General features: G+C 71.7%; 1 protein-coding gene across 2 annotated transcripts in view; it reads right to left on the reverse strand.

Moving 5' to 3' along the window:
- Positions 1-18,299, reverse strand: part of COL2A1 (collagen type II alpha 1 chain) — a 60,899-nt gene that overhangs the window by 25,118 nt on the left and 17,482 nt on the right. For both annotated transcript variants that reach the window (XM_089774790.1, XM_089774791.1), the window contains 14 exons: positions 15,624-15,668; positions 14,304-14,357; positions 12,281-12,379; positions 11,473-11,517; positions 9,555-9,653; positions 8,970-9,023; positions 7,914-8,021; positions 7,611-7,664; positions 5,935-6,033; positions 5,022-5,075; positions 4,613-4,711; positions 1,457-1,510; positions 1,109-1,162; positions 515-568 (listed from right to left, as the gene is read on the reverse strand). In XM_089774790.1, the coding sequence (XP_089630916.1) occupies positions 515-568; positions 1,109-1,162; positions 1,457-1,510; positions 4,613-4,711; positions 5,022-5,075; positions 5,935-6,033; positions 7,611-7,664; positions 7,914-8,021; positions 8,970-9,023; positions 9,555-9,653; positions 11,473-11,517; positions 12,281-12,379; positions 14,304-14,357; positions 15,624-15,668 (972 nt within the window). The remainder of the gene's footprint in view (positions 1-514; positions 569-1,108; positions 1,163-1,456; positions 1,511-4,612; positions 4,712-5,021; positions 5,076-5,934; positions 6,034-7,610; positions 7,665-7,913; positions 8,022-8,969; positions 9,024-9,554; positions 9,654-11,472; positions 11,518-12,280; positions 12,380-14,303; positions 14,358-15,623; positions 15,669-18,299) is intronic.

Raw genomic sequence — 18,299 nt, forward strand, 5'->3', positions numbered from 1 at the left:
GGCCAGCTGTGTCCACGTGGCACGCCCAGGCCAGCTGTGTCCACGCCCAGGCCAGCTGTGTCTACGCGGCACGCCCAGCCCAGCTGTGTCCACGCCCAGCCCAGCTGTGTCCACGTGGCACGCCCAGGCCAGCTGTGTCCACGCCCAGGCCAGCTGTGTCCACGTGGCACGCCCAGGCCAGCTGTGTCCACGCCCAGGCCAGCTGTGTCCACGCGGCACGCCCAGGCCAGCTGTGTCCACGTCCAGCCCAGCTGTGTCCACGTGGCAGCAGGACAGGGCCTGGACTCGGGCGCGGGCTGCCCTGAGTGGTGTGTGGATCCAAGGGGGTGTGCAGGGTGGCCACAGCCCCTGTCTCCAGGCTGCGTGGGCCCCGCTCAGCACACTCGCTGGGGGACGCAGGGCCTGGCTGGCATGTGAGGCCTCGGCTCCAGGGCCCAGGCCGCCGCTGGAGACACGAGCCGCCACAGCTCCTGGTTGTTCTGGGTATTCCTGGGGTGCCCCAACGCCTCCTCACCTGGAAGCCGGACGGGCCTGGAGAGCCCTGCTCACCCCTCTCGCCGGCAGGCCCCTGCAGAAGGAAGGGAGGCCGGTGAGCAGAGAACACGCCCGGGGCTGGGCCCGGGCTAGGACAGGCCCACGGTGCCCCTGGTGGGACGGGGCCCATCGTCCAGCCCCCCACTTCCCCTGCCCCCATGCGAGAGGCCTGGGAGCCGCGGCTCGGCCACCTGGCTCGTGTTGATTTGCTTCCCAGACCAGGCTCCCGTGTTCGCACAGGTGGGGGCTGGCGCGCTCGGGGCCAGCGGGTCGGCGTCCGCCCTCCCTGCGATGGGGAGCAGTGTGGCCAGGGAGGGGGGGCCCAGTACAGGAACCGGGACACGGGCAAGCCCCCAGCCTGGGGGAGCCATCTTGGGGGGTCTGGGGGAGCGGCAGGTCCCACTCGAGCGTGATGGGGTCTCCCCGTGTGGGTGGCTCTGCAGGATACAAGCCCCAGTCTCGGGGACCAGCAGGCCTATGGGTCAGCCATGCCCGGGTCCCTCTCTGAACCTGGCCGATACCCCTCTAGCCCCACCCCCCCCTGCTAAATGACAAGGGAGCAGCGAGTACTCACGGCAGGTCCTGGGGGGCCGGACGCTCCGGTCTCACCGTCTTTGCCTGGCAGACCCTAGAGAGAAAAGGGCCCTTTAGCGACCCGGCCGCCGCGCTTTTAACCCCCCCCCCCCCCGCCCTCTCTGCTCCTGCAGCCACCGCCGGGGCAGCCGTCCATTGTCCGTCTCTCCGGCTGTCTGTCCGTCTCACGAGGAGCCCTGGGATGCAGCTGCTTGAAGCCAGACTGGAGAGGCCCCGGTTCCAGAAGCAATGGGGTGGGGGTCAGCCCTGCCCCCCGGCGTCTCAGGGAGGGGCTGCAGGGGGGACAGTGCGTTGTACTGGTGGGGGAGGGGAGGACGAACCCACTTACTCGCAGACCGGGGGCGCCGGGCAGGCCCTTCTCTCCAGCTTTGCCAGCCTCGCCCTAGGAGGAGAGGAGACGCGCACAATGAACGAGGCTCCGTTGTCACTGGGCCTGGCTCGGGGCCACGGCGGGTCCCCTCAGCTAGCCAGGCCCTGCTTCCCTGCCGCCGTAAGCCGGCAAATGGGGCCGGGGAGCCGGGCTAGCCCAGCACTGGCTCTGGCCTGGCACAGCTGAGACCGAGGGGAAGAAACGGCAGCTCCAGGGGGCACCAGACCATGCCGGCACCAACGGGGGCATTTCCCACGGTCCTTTCGGCTCTCGTTGCTCCTGTGCCTTCAGGGCACAAAGCCCGGCTCAGTGGCACAGCTCATGACAAGCAGCCCGTGGCCCTGGGCCCCGCACGCGAGTCTACGGACCGGCGAGAGGGACCGCGGGGCCCAGGGCCGCGCGCGAGTCTACGGACCGGCGAGAGGGACCGCGGGGCCCAGGGCCGCGCGCGAGTCTACGGACCGGCGAGAGGGACCGCGGGGCCCTGGGCCGCGCGCGAGTCTACGGCCCGGCGAGAGGGACCGCGGGGCCCAGGGCCGCACGCGAGTCTACGGACCGGCAGGAGGGACCGCGGGGCCCAGGGCCGCGCGCGAGTCTACGGACCGGCGAGAGGGACCGCGGGGCCCAGGGCCGCGCGCGAGTCTACGGACCGGCGAGAGGGACCGCGGGGCCCAGGGCCGCACGCGAGTCTACGGACCGGCGAGAGGGACCGCGGGGCTCAGGGCCGCGCGCGAGTCTACGGACCGGCGAGAGGGACCGCGGGGCCCAGGGCCGCGCGCGAGTCTACGGACCGGCGAGAGGGACCGCGGGGCCCAGGGCCGCGCGCGAGTCTACGGACCGGCGAGAGGGACCGCGGGGCCCAGGGCCGCGCGCGAGTCTACGGACCGGCGGGAGGGACAGCGGGGCCCAGGGCCGCGCGCGAGTCTACGGACCGGCGAGAGGGACCGCGGGGCCCAGGGCCGCGCGCGAGTCTACGGACCGGCGAGAGGGACCGCGGGGCCCAGGGCCGCGCGCGAGTCTACGGACCGGCAGGAGGGACCGCGGGGCCCAGGGCCGCGCGCGAGTCTACGGACCGGCGAGAGGGACCGCGGGGCCCTGGGCCGCGCGCGAGTCTACGGCCCGGCGAGAGGGACCGCGGGGCCCAGGGCCGCGCGCGAGTCTACGGACCGGCGAGAGGGACCGCGGGGCCCAGGGCCGCGCGCGAGTCTACGGACCGGCGAGAGGGACCGCGGGGCCCAGGGCCGCGCGCGAGTCTACGGCCCGGCGAGAGGGACCGCGGGGCCCTGGGCCGCGCGCGAGTCTACGGACCGGCGGGAGGGACCGCGGGGCCCAGGGCCGCGCGCGAGTCTACGGACCGGCGAGAGGGACCGCGGGGCCCAGGGCCGCGCGCGAGTCTACGGACCGGCGAGAGGGACCGCGGGGCCCAGGGCCGCGCGCGAGTCTACGGACCGGCGAGAGGGACCGCGGGGCCCAGGGCCGCGCGCGAGTCTACGGACCGGCGAGAGGGACCGCGGGGCCCAGGGCCGCGCGCGAGTCTACGGACCGGCGAGAGGGACCGCGGGGCCCAGGGCCGCGCGCGAGTCTACGGACCGGCGAGAGGGACCGCGGGGCCCAGGGCCGCGCGCGAGTCTACGGACCGGCGAGAGGGACCGCGGGGCCCAGGGCCGCGCGCGAGTCTACGGACCGGCGGGAGGGACCGCGGGGCCCAGGGCCGCGCGCGAGTCTACGGACCGGCGAGAGGGACCGCGGGGCCCAGGGCCGCGCGCGAGTCTACGGACCGGCGAGAGGGACCGCGGGGCCCAGGGCCGCGCGCGAGTCTACGGACCGGCGAGAGGGACCGCGGGGCCCAGGGCCGCGCGCGAGTCTACGGACCGGCGAGAGGGACCGCGGGGCCCAGGGCCGCGCGCGAGTCTACGGACCGGCGAGAGGGACCGCGGGGCCCAGGGCCGCGCGCGAGTCTACGGACCGGCGAGAGGGACCGCGGGGCCCAGGGCCGCGCGCGAGTCTACGGACCGGCGGGAGGGACCGCGGGGCCCAGGGCCGCGCGCGAGTCTACGGACCGGCGGGAGGGACCGCGGGGCCCAGGGCCGCGCGCGAGTCTACGGACCGGCGAGAGGGACCGCGGGGCCCAGGGCCGCGCGCGAGTCTACGGACCGGCGAGAGGGACCGCGGGGCCCAGGGCCGCGCGCGAGTCTACGGACCGGCGGGAGGGACCGCGGGGCCCAGGGCCGCGCGCGAGTCTACGGACCGGCGGGAGGGACCGCGGGGCCCAGGGCCGCGCGCGAGTCTACGGACCGGCGAGAGGGACCGCGGGGCCCAGGGCCGCGCGCGAGTCTACGGACCGGCGGGAGGGACCGCGGGGCCCAGGGCCGCGCGCGAGTCTACGGACCGGCGAGAGGGACCGCGGGGCCCAGGGCCGCGCGCGAGTCTACGGACCGGCGAGAGGGACCGCGGGGCCCAGGGCCGCGCGCGAGTCTACGGACCGGCGGGAGGGACCGCGGGGCCCAGGGCCGCGCGCGAGTCTACGGACCGGCGAGAGGGACCGCGGGGTCCAGGGCCGCGCGCGAGTCTACGGACCGGCGAGAGGGACCGCGGGGCCCAGGGCCGCGCGCGAGTCTACGGACCGGCGGGAGGGACCGCGGGGCCCAGGGCCGCGCGCGAGTCTACGGACCGGCGAGAGGGACAGCGGGGCCCAGGGCCGCGCGCGAGTCTACGGACCGGCGGGAGGGACAGCGGGGCCCAGGGCCGCGCACGAGTCTACGGACCGGCGGGAGGGACAGCGGGGCCCAGGGCCGCGCGCGAGTCTACGGCCCGGCGAGAGGGACAGCGGGGCCCAGGGCCGCGCGCGAGTCTACGGACCGGCGGGAGGGACCGCGGGGCCCAGGGCCGCGCGCGAGTCTACGGACCGGCGAGAGGGACCGCGGGGCCCAGGGCCGCGCGCGAGTCTACGGACCGGCGAGAGGGACCGCGGGGCCCAGGGCCTGCGCATGGGCTTTGGGAGGCATAGAGAGGAAACGGGTGAACATTCGAGGGGAGCCCGGGAGGTGCTGCCGGGGCAGGATTCCTCCCCCCCCCCCGGTGCAGCCCCGTGGCCCATGAGGGACATGTACTTACGTTAGCGCCTTTCGGGCCAGGGAAACCCATGACGCCAGGCTGCCCACGAGCGCCTTGGGGGCCAGGCGGGCCGGGGCGACCGTCCTCGCCAGGGGTGCCCTGCAGGGAGGCACAGAGGGTGGCCCGTTAGCGGACGATCTCCAGCGCCCCGGCGTGCTTCCTCTAGGAACCGGCGGCTTGGGCCCGGCGAGCGCGGGATGTCTCCTCGGTGGTTGTGCGCTGCGCACCAGACTCAGGCGCCCACAGCACCAAGGGCAGAGGCTTCGATCCCACCGGCACCTCCCAAAACCCCCCAAGGTCCAATAACCCACAACTCGGAGCCCCTCTAGCACCTCCCCAAACTCAGCCCCCACCTGCTATCCCCTCCCCCACGCACCGTGCCCCGGAGCCCCGCTGGACTGTCACTTACCGAAGGGCCGACTTTGCCTTGAGGGCCAGCGTCACCCGGGCGCCCCGTCAGCCCCTGCATGTGGCGGAAAGGAGGAGGCCGGGGTTAGGATGCTCCCCTGGGGCCCTGCCGCGGCTCGAGCTCTGCAGATGGCTCCGGCTTGTCCCCCCCTTCCCCGGAGGTGGGTTCCCAGCTTTGGACGTGGAGCTCTCGGCTGCCCCCGACGCTGCAGGGCCTGGCGCTGTGGAGGGACTCGCCGGCGCCCGTGAGGGCCTCTGGGCACCACTGGACAGGGCGGAGCCTTTGCAGCCCCCACACCAGGCCTGTCCTCGCGGCAGGGGCCGGGGGGATCCGCGGACGCTCTGGAAGAGTCGTGTCCCGGGGACTCCGGCAGCAGGCAGGTGCACTGGAGTCTGGCCGGGAGGGCTCGGCCCTGAGCGCCCCGACGCCTGGGCTGCAGGGCCCCTTATCCCCCAGGCCAGGGCTTGGGGGGCGTGTGCCCGGGGGGGCTGCACACGCCGGAGAGGGGAGCTCGCTGGCAAAGCTCTGGGAGGGGGGCAGCGCTGGGCAGCGGGGCTGAGTGTCTGCAAGGCGTCTCCTAGGGGCCCAGGACCAGCCCTCGACACCCTCCCTCCCCAGCTGTGTCCCGCCCAGAGGCGCGGTGACGGGCGGCCAGCTGGACAGCCCGGGGGGGGCCCGGGAGCGCTGGATCTCAAACAGGGCTCAGCTGCGGGGCAGTAAGAGGGTCTCAGCGCCCGGCCGCTGCAGGAATCGCAGAGGGACCCTGGGTGCTCGGGGCATGCGCGATCATGGAACCGGGGCGCCGGCTCTGCTCCCCCCAAGAACTCGGCTTTCTCCAACGGCCTGAGCCCGTTCAGTCCCAGCTGCTGAGGCCCAACAGGGCGGGACCGACACCAGGTCCCTTTGCGCTCACCCTGGCGCCGGGCAGGCCGGGCTCTCCGGGACGTCCAGGGTCTCCAGTGGCTCCTTTTGGCCCCCCAAGGCCGGCGGGGCCGCGCTCACCAGGGGCACCCTGTCCGGGGGAAGGGAGACAGGCACGTTAGCCGGAGCGGTCTGGCCAGGGACGGGCCGCGTGTGACTAAGGGCCCCGGCATGCTGGGAAACGGAGCCCCGGGGCAGGGCATGCTGGGAAACGGAGCCCCCCGGGGGCAGGGCATGCTGGGAAACGGAGCCCCCCGGGGGCAGGGCACGCTGGGAAACGGAGCCCCGCGGGGGCAGGGCATGCTGGGAAACGGAGCCCCCAGGGGCAGGGCATGCTGGGAAACGGAGCCCCCCGGGGGCAGGGCATGCTGGGAAACGGAGCCCCCGGGGGCAGGGCATGCTGGGAAACGGAGCCCCCCGGGGGCAGGGCATGCTGGGAAACGGAGCCCCCGGGGGCAGGGCATGCTGGGAAACGGAGCCCCGGGGCAGCCCAGGGGCAATCCCGCAGGAGCAGGGCATGCTGGGAAACGGAGCCCCGCGGGGGCAGGGCATGCTGGGAAACGGAGCCCCAGGCAGCCCAGGGGCAATCCCGCGGGTGCAAGGCATGCTGGGAAACGGAGCCCCGCGGGGGCAGGGCATGCTGGGAAACAGAGCCCCAGGCAGCCCTGTGGCAATCCCGCGGGAGCAGGGCATGCTGGGAAACGGAGCCCCGCGGGGGCAGGGCATGCTGGGAAACGGAGCCCTGGGGCAGCCCTGTGGCAATCCCGCGGGAGCAGGGCATGCTGGGAAACGGAGCCCCGTGGCAGCCCTGTGGCAATCCCGCGGGTGCAGGGCATGCTGGGAAACGGAGCCCCGGGGCAGCCCTGTGGCAATCCCGCGGGTGCAGGGCATGCTGGGAAACGGAGCCCCGGGGCAGCCCTGTGGCAATCCCGCGGGTGCAGGGCATGCTGGGAAACGGAGCCCCGGGGCAGCCCTGTGGCAATCCCGCGGGGGCAGGGCATGCTGGGAAACGGAGCCCCGCGGGAGCAGGGCATGCTGGGAAACGGAGCCCCAGGCAGCCCTGTGGCAATCCCGCGGGGGCAGGGCATGCTGGGAAACGGAGCCCCTGGGCAGCCCAGGGGCAATCCCGCGGGAGCAGGGCATGCTGGGAAACGGAGCCCCGCGGGGGCAGGGCATGCTGGGAAACGGAGCCCCAGGCAGCCCAGGGGCAATCCCGCGGGAGCAGGGCATGCTGGGAAACGGAGCCCCGCGGGGGCAGGGCATGCTGGGAAACGGAGCCCCGCGGGAGCAGGGCATGCTGGGAAACGGAGCCCCAGGCAGCCCAGGGGCAATCCCGCGGGCGCAAGGCATGCTGGGAAAGGGGCCGTGCAGATCCCACCGCGGGGGGCCGAGGGGGGCGGGGCGCTGGCTCTGTGACTCTCTGCAGGCGCAGCCCCGAGCCGTACGGTCGTGCCCCGGGTTTTCTCTGGGGCAGATTCCCGAGGGGCCATGCAGCGGGCGGAGGGGCCCTGCCGGGTGCATTGCCCCAGTTCCAGGGCCACCCCCTGCCTATAAATTCCACCCCCCGGCCCTTTCTTGTCCAGCCTGTCCCAGGCCAGGAAACCACCCAGACCGAGTGTAGGGCAGGCGCCCCTGGGGCAGGACCGCACAGGGCAGGGGCTGACTCACCTTGGGCCCGGCCAGGCCGTCCTGACCCGGGAAGCCGCGGTTTCCAGGGGAGCCCTAGAAGGAGACGACAAGCAGAGTCAGGGAGGTGAGGCCCCCGCCGCTGGTTCCCTGGCCCCGTGTCGGACCCGCCCAGCCCCACTGGGGAGCTCCCCCCGAATCGGGAGTCCCTGGGGAGGGGGGTGGCACGGCGCGTCCCTCGTGGCGGACAAGCCGGGAACGCCGGGGGGGATCCTGGCAGCCCAGGGCTTTCTCTCGGTCCCGCTCCAGGCTGCCGAGCAGGGGCACGATGCTGACGTCACTTACTCTCTCTCCAGGGGGCCCGAGAGGCCCAGCCGCACCGGGCTCCCCACGGCCACCTCTCTTGCCTTCTTCGCCAGCGGGGCCGGGTGCTCCCTGCGGCCCTGCGGGGCCCTGGGGGGACACAAGGAGACTGCGTCAGGATTCCCAGTCCTCGCGCCCGCAGGGCAGGACTACACGGCCTCCGCTCAGGGGCATGCACTGCAGGAAGGCAGCGTGGTCTAGTGGGTAGGCCTGGCCCTTAGAGTCAGGATTCTGGACTGGGCAAGTTGCATCCATTTCCCCTCCCGCCCGTCTGTGGTTCCTGCAAGCTCCCGACCCAAGGCAGAAAGGCCTGGACAGCCCCTGGCGCCCCGACCTGGGACGGAGCCTCTCAGCGTCCGTTAGCTGTAGCGGCGCAGAAGAGGAAAGGGTCCAGCCCAGGCGACAGATCCACCTCCCCGGCCGCCCTCTCGCCTGCTGCCCTGGCGTGCCCCATCTCTCCTGCGAGGGTGCAGGGCGCTGGCAGCCCGGGCCCTGTGGGGCGGCTCAGACCCCGTGCCGGTGTAAATCCGCTGGTGCCCCTCGGACGCCGGGGCGGAGGATCTGGCCCCGTGTCCCGCGGTGGGAGAACGCTCTCGGCCCAGCGAAGGAGGGAGAGGTACCCAGCCGGGCGGGGGCTGTTCCCCTTCCCCGAGCTTAGCACGAGGGCCTGCAGGCACCGCCAGCCAAGGGGAAAGGCTCAGTGACTGCCGGAGAACCTCCCTCTGCTGCGACGCGAGCCGGGACTCTGGGAACAAGAGCTCAAGCCAATGAGGGCGACCCCGGCGCGGCCAAACGGGGAGGCAGTGCAGCCTAGTGGTGAGGGCGCGGGCTGGGATTCCGTTCAGCCGTTTCCTCCCGCATTAGGGCCTCGGGGGCGGTATCTGCCCAGCCCTGCCAGTCCTGCCCCCGGGGCCTGGGCTGGAGGGTCCGTCCCCGGGCGTCGACCGCACCCGCCGGGTTTGCGCGGGCGCCTGGGACCAGGCACCGTGGCTGCGTCAGCCCGCAGGGCCTGTGCGCGCGGCTCTGCTGGATACTCACGGTCTCTCCTTTGGGGCCTTGCTCCCCTTTGAAGCCGGCGATGCCGGGATCTCCCTGCAGAGGAGAGAGTCTCACTCGCCAGCGCCCAGGGCCGTTACCAGCGTCCCCCCGGTCGCTAGCCCGCTCGGGCGCTCCCGGCCCCAGGCCCTGCGCACCCTGGGGTGCCTGAGGGCGAAGACTGACCCAGCCCTGGGCTCTGTGCACCCTGGGATGCCTGAGGGTGAAGGCTGACCCGGCCCCGGGTTCTGTGCACCCTGGAGTGCCTCAGGGCGAAGGCTGACCCGGCCCCGGGCCCTGCGCACCCTGGGGTGCCTGAGGGCGAAGGCTGACCCGGCCCTGGGCTCTGTGCACCCTGGGGTGTCTCTGGGCGAAGGCTGACCCGGCCCCTGGTTCTGTGCACCCTGGGGTGCCTGAGGGCGAAGACTGACCCAGCCCTGGGCTCTGTGGCGTGGGGGGCCGGCCCGGGGGGCTGGCTGTGGCGTGGGGGGCTGGCCCGGGGGGCTGGGTGTCGTAGGAAAGGGGGAGGCGGCATTTCTCTGCTCCCTGACATGTCCCCTGCGGGAAGCAGCTGCCCCGGGCTCTTACCGTCTGGCCCTTGGGACCCAGCGGCCCGGTGGCGCCCTGAGGCCCGGGAGGCCCGCGTGGGCCGGGGAAGCCTGGGGCGCCGGCGATTCCGGGAGCCCCCTGCCAACAGCACAGAGAAGAGGAGCCGTTAGGAGCCGCTCGCGAAGGCCCCCCCCTCGGCTCAGCAAGTCCACGCAACACCCCCCCCCCATAACCCCCCCGCCCCGCGTCCCCCACGGCCCGGGCGTCTCTTCCCCTTTGATACCCCCGCCCCGCGTCCCCCACGGCCCAGGCCTCTCCCCCCCTTTGATACCCCCGCCCCGCGTCCCCCACGGCCCGGGCGTCTCTCCCCCTATGGTCCCCTCGCCCCGTATCCCCCACGGCCCGGGCGTCTCTCCCCCTATGGTCCCCTCGCCCCGCGTCCCCCACGGCCCGGGCGTCTCTCCCCCTATGGTCCCCTCGCCCCGCGTCCCCCACGGCCCGGGCGTCTCTCCCCCTATGGTCCCCTCGCCCCGCGTCCCCCACGGCCCGGGCGTCTCTCCCCCTATGGTCCCCTCGCCCCGCGTCCCCCACGGCCCGGGCGTCTCTCCCTCTATGGTCCCCCCGCCCCGTATCCCCCACGGCCCGGGCGTCTCTCCCCCTATGGTCCCCTCGCCCCGTGTCCCCCACGGCCCGGGCGTCTCTCCCCCTATGGTCCCCTCGCCCCGCGTCCCCCACGGCCCGGGCGTCTCTCCCTCTATGGTCCCCCCGCCCCGTATCCCCCACGGCCCGGGCGTCTCTCCCCCTATGGTCCCCTCGCCCCGTGTCCCCCACGGCCCGGGCGTCTCTCCCCCTATGGTCCCCTCGCCCCGCGTCCCCCACGGCCCGGGCGTCTCTTCCCCTATGGTCCCCTCGCCCCGCGTCCCCCACGGCCCGGGCGTCTCTCCCCCTATGGTCCCCTCGCCCCGCGTCCCCCACGGCCCGGGCGTCTCTCCCCCTATGGTCCCCTCGCCCCGCGTCCCCCACGGCCCGGGCGTCTCTCCCCCTATGGTCCCCTCGCCCCGCGTCCCCCACGGCCCGGGCGTCTCTCCCCCTATGGTCCCCTCGCCCCGTGTCCCCCACGGCCCGGGCGTCTCTCCCCCTATGGTCCCCTCGCCCCGTGTCCCCCATGGCCCGGGCGTCTCTCCCCCTATGGTCCCCTCGCCCCGTGTCCCCCATGGCCCGGGCGTCTCTCCCCCTATGGTCCCCTCGCCCCGCGTCCCCCACGGCCCGGGCGTCTCTCCCCCTATGGTCCCCTCGCCCCGTGTCCCCCATGGCCCGGGCGTCTCTCCCCCTATGGTCCCCTCGCCCTGTGTCCCCCATGGCCCGGGCGTCTCTCCCCCTATGGTCCCCTCGCCCCGTGTCCCCCATGGCCCGGGCGTCTCTCCCCCTATGGTCCCCTCGCCCCGTGTCCCCCATGGCCCGGGCGTCTCTCCCCCTATGGTCCCCCCGCCCCGTGTCCCCCACGGCCCGGGCGTCTCTCCCCCTATGGTCCCCTCGCCCCGCTTCCCCCACGGCCCGGGCGTCTCTCCCCCTATGGTCCCCTCGCCCCGTGTCCCCCACGGCCCGGGCGTCTCTCCCCCTATGGTCCCCTCGCCCCGTGTCCCCCACGGCCCGGGCGTCTCTCCCCCTATGGTCCCCTCGCCCCGTGTCCCCCACGGCCCGGGCGTCTCTCCCCCTATGGTCCCCTCGCCCCATGTCCCCCACGGCCCGGGCGTCTCTCCCCCTATGGTCCCCTCGCCCCGTGTCCCCCACGGCCCGGGCGTCTCTCCCCCTATGGTCCCCTCGCCCTGTGTCCCCCATGGCCCGGGCGTCTCTCCCCCTATGGTCCCCTCGCCCCGCGTCCCCCACGGCCCGGGCGTCTCTCCCCCTATGGTCCCCCCGCCCCGTGTCCCCCACGGCCCGGGTGTCTCATACTCACAGCCGAGCCCTTGGCGCCGGGGATGCCGTCCGTTCCGGGGTTGCCCTAGAGAAGGAGAAGATGGGCCAGTGACTCCCACGCCCAGCGGGCAGCAGAGAGGCCCTGGGCATGGCCCGGGGGCGGGGGCCTGGGGTCTGCAGGGGAGCAGTCGTTCCACCCACCACGGAAAGAGGAGCGAATTCAGTGGGGGAGTCGCGCAGCCAGGGGCCCTCTGGGGCAGGCTATGAGGGCCGGGCCCCGCCGGGACAGGGGCCCGGAGCGGCTGCAGCGGGAAAGGCAGGGCTACCCAGCTAGCCAGGCCCCGGAGGGACGCAGGGAGGAAGCCGGCTCCAATTGACTGGAGGGATGGCTCCTGACACAAGGCAGAGGGAAGAGACCAGGTCTGCCAGCCCAGGAGGGAGTACAGCCTAGTGGATAGGTCAATGCTGCCCTTCCTGTGTCACTGTGTGCCAGTCAGCTGGGCCCAGGTCCCCCGGGGTATTCAGGCCCCTAAATCCCCTTGAGTTCAGTGGACATTAGAGGCCGAATGATCTTTGGGGATCTGGACCCTCAAGTCCTGCGTGCCTCAGTTTCCCCACTGGCAGAACCAGGTTACTACTCCCCGTAGCCCCGGGTGGGGGCGGGGGCGTGATGCCAAAAGAGGGTTGTGCTTGGAGGCATTGAACAGGCGGGGTCCCTGGGATTCTTCAGGTAACGCATCACCTGGGTGGGCCCTCTGCCTGCCCTTGGATTCCTGCCCTCCCCCCGGAAGGCTGGGGAGCAAAGACAAGAGCCCCTGGCTACCCCCCCCCCCCGGCCAGTTACTTACAGAGGCTCCTGCAGGTCCGGGGGAGCCGGGAGTGCCAGATTCACCTCGAGGGCCTTGGGCCCCCTCGGGCCCCCGGGCGCCAGTGGGGCCAGCTTCTCCCTGCAAAGGAAAAGGGGTAACGAGGCAAACTCCCTCAGGGGAGGGGGGCTAAATGCCCCCGTTCAAACCACCGTGGCCCAGGAGGGTCCCTGGGACTGGGCTAGCTGCTCCACCCAGATACTGTACACAGGAGAGGCAGCGTGGCCTAGTGGGTAAGGCACCGGCCTGGGCATCAGGAGAGCTCACCTCAATGCCCGACTCTGCCACTGCTGGGTTGTGTGACCCTGCCCAGCTCACTTTCCCTCCCACTCTTGGTCCATGTCAACTGGGCTCATCTAGGCCAGGTCTCCCAGCACGGTGGGGCTCTGATCTCAGGGGCACGTGTGGGCCAGCGAACACCAAGAACAGCCAAGCGCTTTGCTTCCCGGCTGCTCCCTGGTGGCTGGCGGGCGCGGCTCTGGGGGCCAGAGAGCTGGTGGGGCAGGGACGATTCTGCTCCCTGGTGGCTGGCGGGCGCGGCTCTGGGGGCCAGAGAGCTGGTGGGGCAGGGACGATTCTGCTCCCTGGTGGCTGGCGGGCGCGGCTCTGGGGGCCAGAGAGCTGGTGGGGCAGGGACGATTCTGCTCCCTGGTGGCTGGCGGGCGCGGCTCTGGGGGGCCCAGAGAGCTGGTGGGGCAGGGACGATTCTGCTCCCTGGTGGCTGGCGGGCGCGGCTCTGGGGGCCAGAGAGCTGGTGGGGCAGGGACGATTCTGCTCCCTGGTGGCTCGCGGGTGCGGCTCTGGGGCCCAGAGAGCTGCCGGGCAGGGACGATTCTGCTCCCGGCACCAGCACGAGTCTGTCTCCGGGAGGAGCCTGAGTCCATTTTCCAGCCCCCGGCGGGTTTGGGAAGGTCGTGAAGACTCTGGAGAATCGCAGCCCCCCCCCCCCCCCCCCCCGGCGGCGTGGCCGTGGCCGTGGCCAGGCGATTAGTGATTTGTCCACAAACTCTCTCCTCTTGGGATTACGGCCCCGGAGCCGAATGAAGACGCTTCAGCAGCAGCCTCTGCTCCCCTCTGCCCCCAGCCGCATGGGCAACGGGGAGGGGCCTTTGTCTCTGGGCCGCCCTTGTCGCTCCAGGGGGCCCGGCACTGGGGGAACCAGCCCTCGGGGGGAAGGGCAACCCAGGGCCCGTGCCCCCCAGCCCGCCTGCTGCAGGGGATTCCCGGGAAATAGCCCCCAGATCTCTCTGCTCCGCAGGCTCCCGCGCAGCTGATTAAAGAGATCCACAGGCTGGGCAGGAGACAGGACTTCCGGGGGCTCCCTGCACTGGCTGGAGGGGGCACCGGGAAATCCGGGGGGGGGGCAGACTCACCTGCCCCGGGGCAACTCCCTGCCCCCGCCCGACTCACCTGCCCCGGGGCTGCCCCCCGCCCCACTCACCTGCCCCAGGGCTGCCCCCCGCCCCCGCCAGACTCACCTGCCCCGGGGCTTTTCTCTGGCTCCCTCATTCCTCTTGTGCTGCCCCGGGGCTGCCCCCCGCCCTCCTCTCTGCCCCAGGCTCTCTTCTTCCTCCTGCTCCCTTGTTTCCCCTTTTCCTCCGCTCTGGTCCTCAGTCTGCTTCCTCGTGCGGGCTCCTGAGCATTCAGCCTCCTCCCCCCTTCGTCTTCTTTTCCCTCCCTGCTCTCACCCTCCCTCCCTCCCTCTCGTCTCCCCTCCTTCCCTTCCCTCCCTCCCTCCCTCCCTCCCTCTGGTCTCCCCTCCCTCCCTCCCTCCCTCCCTCCCTCCCTCTGGTCTCCCCTCCTTCCCTTCCCTCCCTCTCTCCCCTCCTCCTCTCTCTCCGTTCCCACTAGCTCCTTCTCCCCGGCCCTTGCTCGCTGCTCCAGCAGGTGGCCCTGAGAAAACAGGCCAGGCTGGAGGAACTGAGCCGCTCGGCGGGTTACGAAAGGCCGGGCAGGGCCCTTCTGGCCGGCCCCTGGCTCAGTCGGCTGGCGACACATCACGTACCTTAGAGCCCGGGCCGCCGGGGAATCCGGGCGCTCCAGAGGGGCCGACGGGACCCTGGCAGGGAGAAGGAAAAGTCAGAGCCCCCGCGAGGAAGAGCGGCAAAGTCCCGATTCCAGGGGCGGGCAGGGTGGGCCCTTTGGGGTGGTGCCCGGACGGGAGCCCATGGGCGCCCAGACAAAGGGCTCAGTGTGGGGCGGGAAGGGTCCTCGAAGGGTTAAAATCGAAGTCAGAGGCCGGGGCTCTCGGGGCTGCTGAGATCCCTGATGTAGGCAGTGGGCACTGCCCAGAGAAGTGAGCGCCGGCCAGCGGCCCCTGCCCCGGAGTGACCCTCTCCTGGCACGGGGCTCGCGGGTGGGGGGAGCTCTCGGGGGGGCTCACGGGTGGGGGGGCTCGCAGGTGAGGGAAGCTCTCGGGTGGGGGGAGCTCTCAGGTGGGGGCTCACGGACGGGAGCTCTTGGGTGGGGGATCTCAGGTGGGGGGAGCTCTCCGGTGGGGGGGCTCGTGGGTGGGGACTCGTGGGGGAGGGGGAGCTCTCGGGCGGGGGTCTCGCGGGAGGGAGCTCTCGGGTGGGGGGATTTTGGGTGGAGGGCTCGCGGGTGGGGGCTCGTGAGGGAGCTCACAGGGGAGGGGGAGCTCACGGGTGGGGGAGGCGGGGGGCTGCAGGGAGCTGGGGCGGGGGGGCTCGCAGGGGAGGGGGAGCTCGCGGGCGGGGGGGCTCGCAGGGGGGGGAGAGGGGGAGCTCGCGGGCGGGGGGGCTCGCAGGGGAGGGGGAGCTCGCGGGCGGGGGGGCTCGCAGGGGAGGGGGAGCTCGCGGGCGGGGGGGCTCGCAAGGGAGGGGGAGCTCGCGGGCGGGGGGGCTCGCAGGGGAGGGGGAGCTCGCGGGCGGGGGGGCTCTCCATGTGTCGCTCCCAGGCACACACTGCTGGGGAACCACACAGAACATGGTGCGCACCACTGGGGGGCTGACAGACATTTAAGGGGAGCCCAGCCATCCCCTATGCCCCGCTGGGGGGAGAGGGAGGGCGCGTGGCGCTTTTGGCCTTATCGAGAGCAGGAGATCTCTGCGGGACAGGCCCCGGGTTTGTACAGCGCCAAGCGCAGCCGGGGCTGGGCGGCGCTACCGCAACACACACAGCAGCCAGCGCCACGCTCCTGGCATGGGGTGCGATGGGGCGGGAGGCCAGGCTGCCCCGGCAGGGGCCCGTTTTTACCGATATTTCCAGCCCTCTAAAGCGCCACGGGGCAGCTTTCCGCAAACCCTGCTTCCTGGGCGAAGGCTGCAGAGGAAAGAAACGTTTGCGCTGAACGCAGAGCACTTACCGGGGGGCCGGCGGGGCCAGGGAGACCGTCGTTGCCACGGGCACCCTGTGGAAAGAAGGCAGCGGGTCAGAGCCTGCTCGGTGGGTGACCCAGCAAGCGAGAGGCCAACAGGCGAGACACTGCAGCCTAGTGGGTAGTGCTCTGGACTAAGACTCAGGAAACCTGACTTCTGCCCCCAGCTCTGCTGAGATCCTTGATCTTGTTTTTCTCTTGTTAGCTCTTTGGGGGCCCAGGCTGCCTCTGGCCCCCTACTGATGGGCACTGATCTCAGCAACCCTGGGCCACACCTACTTGGGGATGTGGGTGCAGAGGGCCGGGGTGAGCCCCTAGCCAAATCCGGCCGTGGGAGCGGAGCAGGGATCTGGCCCTTTCGATGTCAAAGGAAGGAGTTTTGACTCCGTTCCCATTAAAGCCGGGGCAGGGATTTTTGCAAGCCACTGGGCGCTGCGAGTCCAGTCCCCTCGGGACTGTAAGCCGAACAGCCTCTCTTCACACGGGCTGTACACGAGGCTGCGGCCCCTGGGGGCTTTAGGGGAGCACAGGAAACTTGGCCACCCTCTTGATAAGCAGACTTCTGGCTAACTCAAATCGTGCCAGAGCCTGGATGTTGCCAGAGCAGAGCGCCGGACTAGGGAGGTTCGCCCGGTTCTACGTTGCTGCTCCTGCAACGCCCACTCCAGGGCATCTGAGGAAGTGGCCTTGGCCCACAGGAGCGGATGCCCTAATAAATCCGTTAGTCGCCGTTATTTCCAGATGACAACGTGAGCTCATTCCACGCGGCCATTCCGTTATTTCGAAATCGTTTGGAAATAACGGGCGGCGTCTTCCGAAATCTGTCACCTCACTCGAGCAGGAACGACGCCTCTTCCCAAACCGCTGTTTCGAAAAGGCCTGTGTGGAGGCTCCGCTGCTGCTGTTTCGAACTAGCCCCTCCCCAGGGCCAATCACACGAATTGCTCCCAGCCCCCAGGGGCTCTAAGTGGGGGTAGCGCGTCCACGCTGGGGAAGCTCCTCGGGCTGGTTTCGAGGCGTCCCGCAGTGTAGACGTACCGGCGATGCCACGGGACGCCTGGTGGTTTCTGCAGCTCCCCACTGACACGGCTGCCCTCTGGGACTATGGGGTAAGAGCCAACACAGCTCCACTGAAGTCCTGGGCCCAGCTGTAATGCCACTGGGGGCCATGGGGATGACCAGTTTACACCAGGATCAAAGGGCCCGATTCTGGCTTCTCCTGGACCACGGTTTGCACCCTGGCGTCACCCCCCTGCCTTCCGCAGAACGACTCCAAGTGGTCAGAATCCGGCCTGTCTGCCCCGCCCTGGGCTCCCCGCGCACCCCCCGCCGCGGCTGGTCCCCAGAGCCGACAGCCGAGTAGCCTCCGTCCGGTTCCCCACCCGGCAGCTGCCGAGAAAGCCCCGGACACGCTCCAGGGGCTGGGTATGTGGGCAGGGCCTGGGCAAACCGGTGCCCTGCGGCGGCTCCACGCGTCAGTCTGTGCGGCGTTTTACACCCCCATGGACGCCGGGGGGGATCCCCGTAGCTCCTGGCTTGACACCAGCGTGCCCGGGAGCGGGGCCAGGCCTCTGATGTGTCCGCGGAGCAGCCGGGCTGGGCTCGGGCAGCTGGAAAAGTCTCGTCCGGGAGGAATCCGTCACCCAGCGGGGAGGGGCCGAAGGAGGAAAGCCGGCGACACCAGGAAACGCTTCCTGTGACTTCGGGCTGCTGGGCTCGGCCCCGGAGTGAGCTCCCGGGAAGCAGGAGCCCAGGGACAGACAAAGACCTGTCCTGCGAAACGCGCCCGAGGGGCTGGGCTGCAGGTGTGGGCCCACGAAGCGCTGGCCTGGCTCGGGGGCTGTCGATGGAGCCACCCGGCACCACTTGCTGCCCCAACGCGGGACTGTCAGGAGCGTTCTGGGCTCTTCCTCCTCCGGGTTAGTCTGCTCCGGGATCCTTGGCTTTAAGCTTTTCTCTGCAACCAGGCTGGCTAGAACCCGGCTGCGTCGTGAGGAGACGGTGCCGGGGCTTTCAGAAAACACCCACGAGGCTGCCGGTGCTGGGGCGCAGCGAAGACTGGCTCTGCCTGGACTGGCCTCCGTTCGGACTGACGCTGCAATGCGAACCGGCTCGGCCCGGCCATGCTGGGCTGGGTTATGGCGTAACTCTGACACCGGGGCGGGGAGGAGTGAATATCCAACCAACCTGGCCCCCTAGGCCGTTCAGGAAATGCCAGCCTGGATCGGTACAGGAGCCTGTCCAGCCGGGCGTCCCGGCTCTACTGGATGCCAGCAACAGGTGTAAGAGGCCTGCCAGGACGCAGCTGCCCTCCGGGAAACTTCAGCCCAACTCCACCGTGGTATTTAGGCAGCGATCGCTCGCTGAGCAGGGGGGTTAAACCGACGGGAGCTGGGCCACTAGCTACCTTGGAGAATCTGAGATTTCCTCCTGAGCCCCCTGGTTGGATGTTGGCCTAAGCCCAGACCCCACCATGCCCGCCCACCCTGACACCAACACACCTTCCCTGGCTCATCTCCCCAGCCAACAGGCGCCTGCAGGAACAGGGACTGGAGCTGGAATCTCTGGCCCAACTTCCCAGCCCTGCACTGGCTTTCGTGTGCTCAGCGAGTGGGGCGGGGGTTGTGCTCCCAGCTGACACCTGGAAGCCCGGGGGACTTTGGG

Source organism: Pelodiscus sinensis, chromosome 31 (assembly GCF_052426305.1).
Source record: "Pelodiscus sinensis isolate ZL-2025 chromosome 31, ASM5242630v1, whole genome shotgun sequence".
In the NCBI taxonomy this organism is placed as follows: Eukaryota; Metazoa; Chordata; order Testudines; family Trionychidae; genus Pelodiscus; species Pelodiscus sinensis.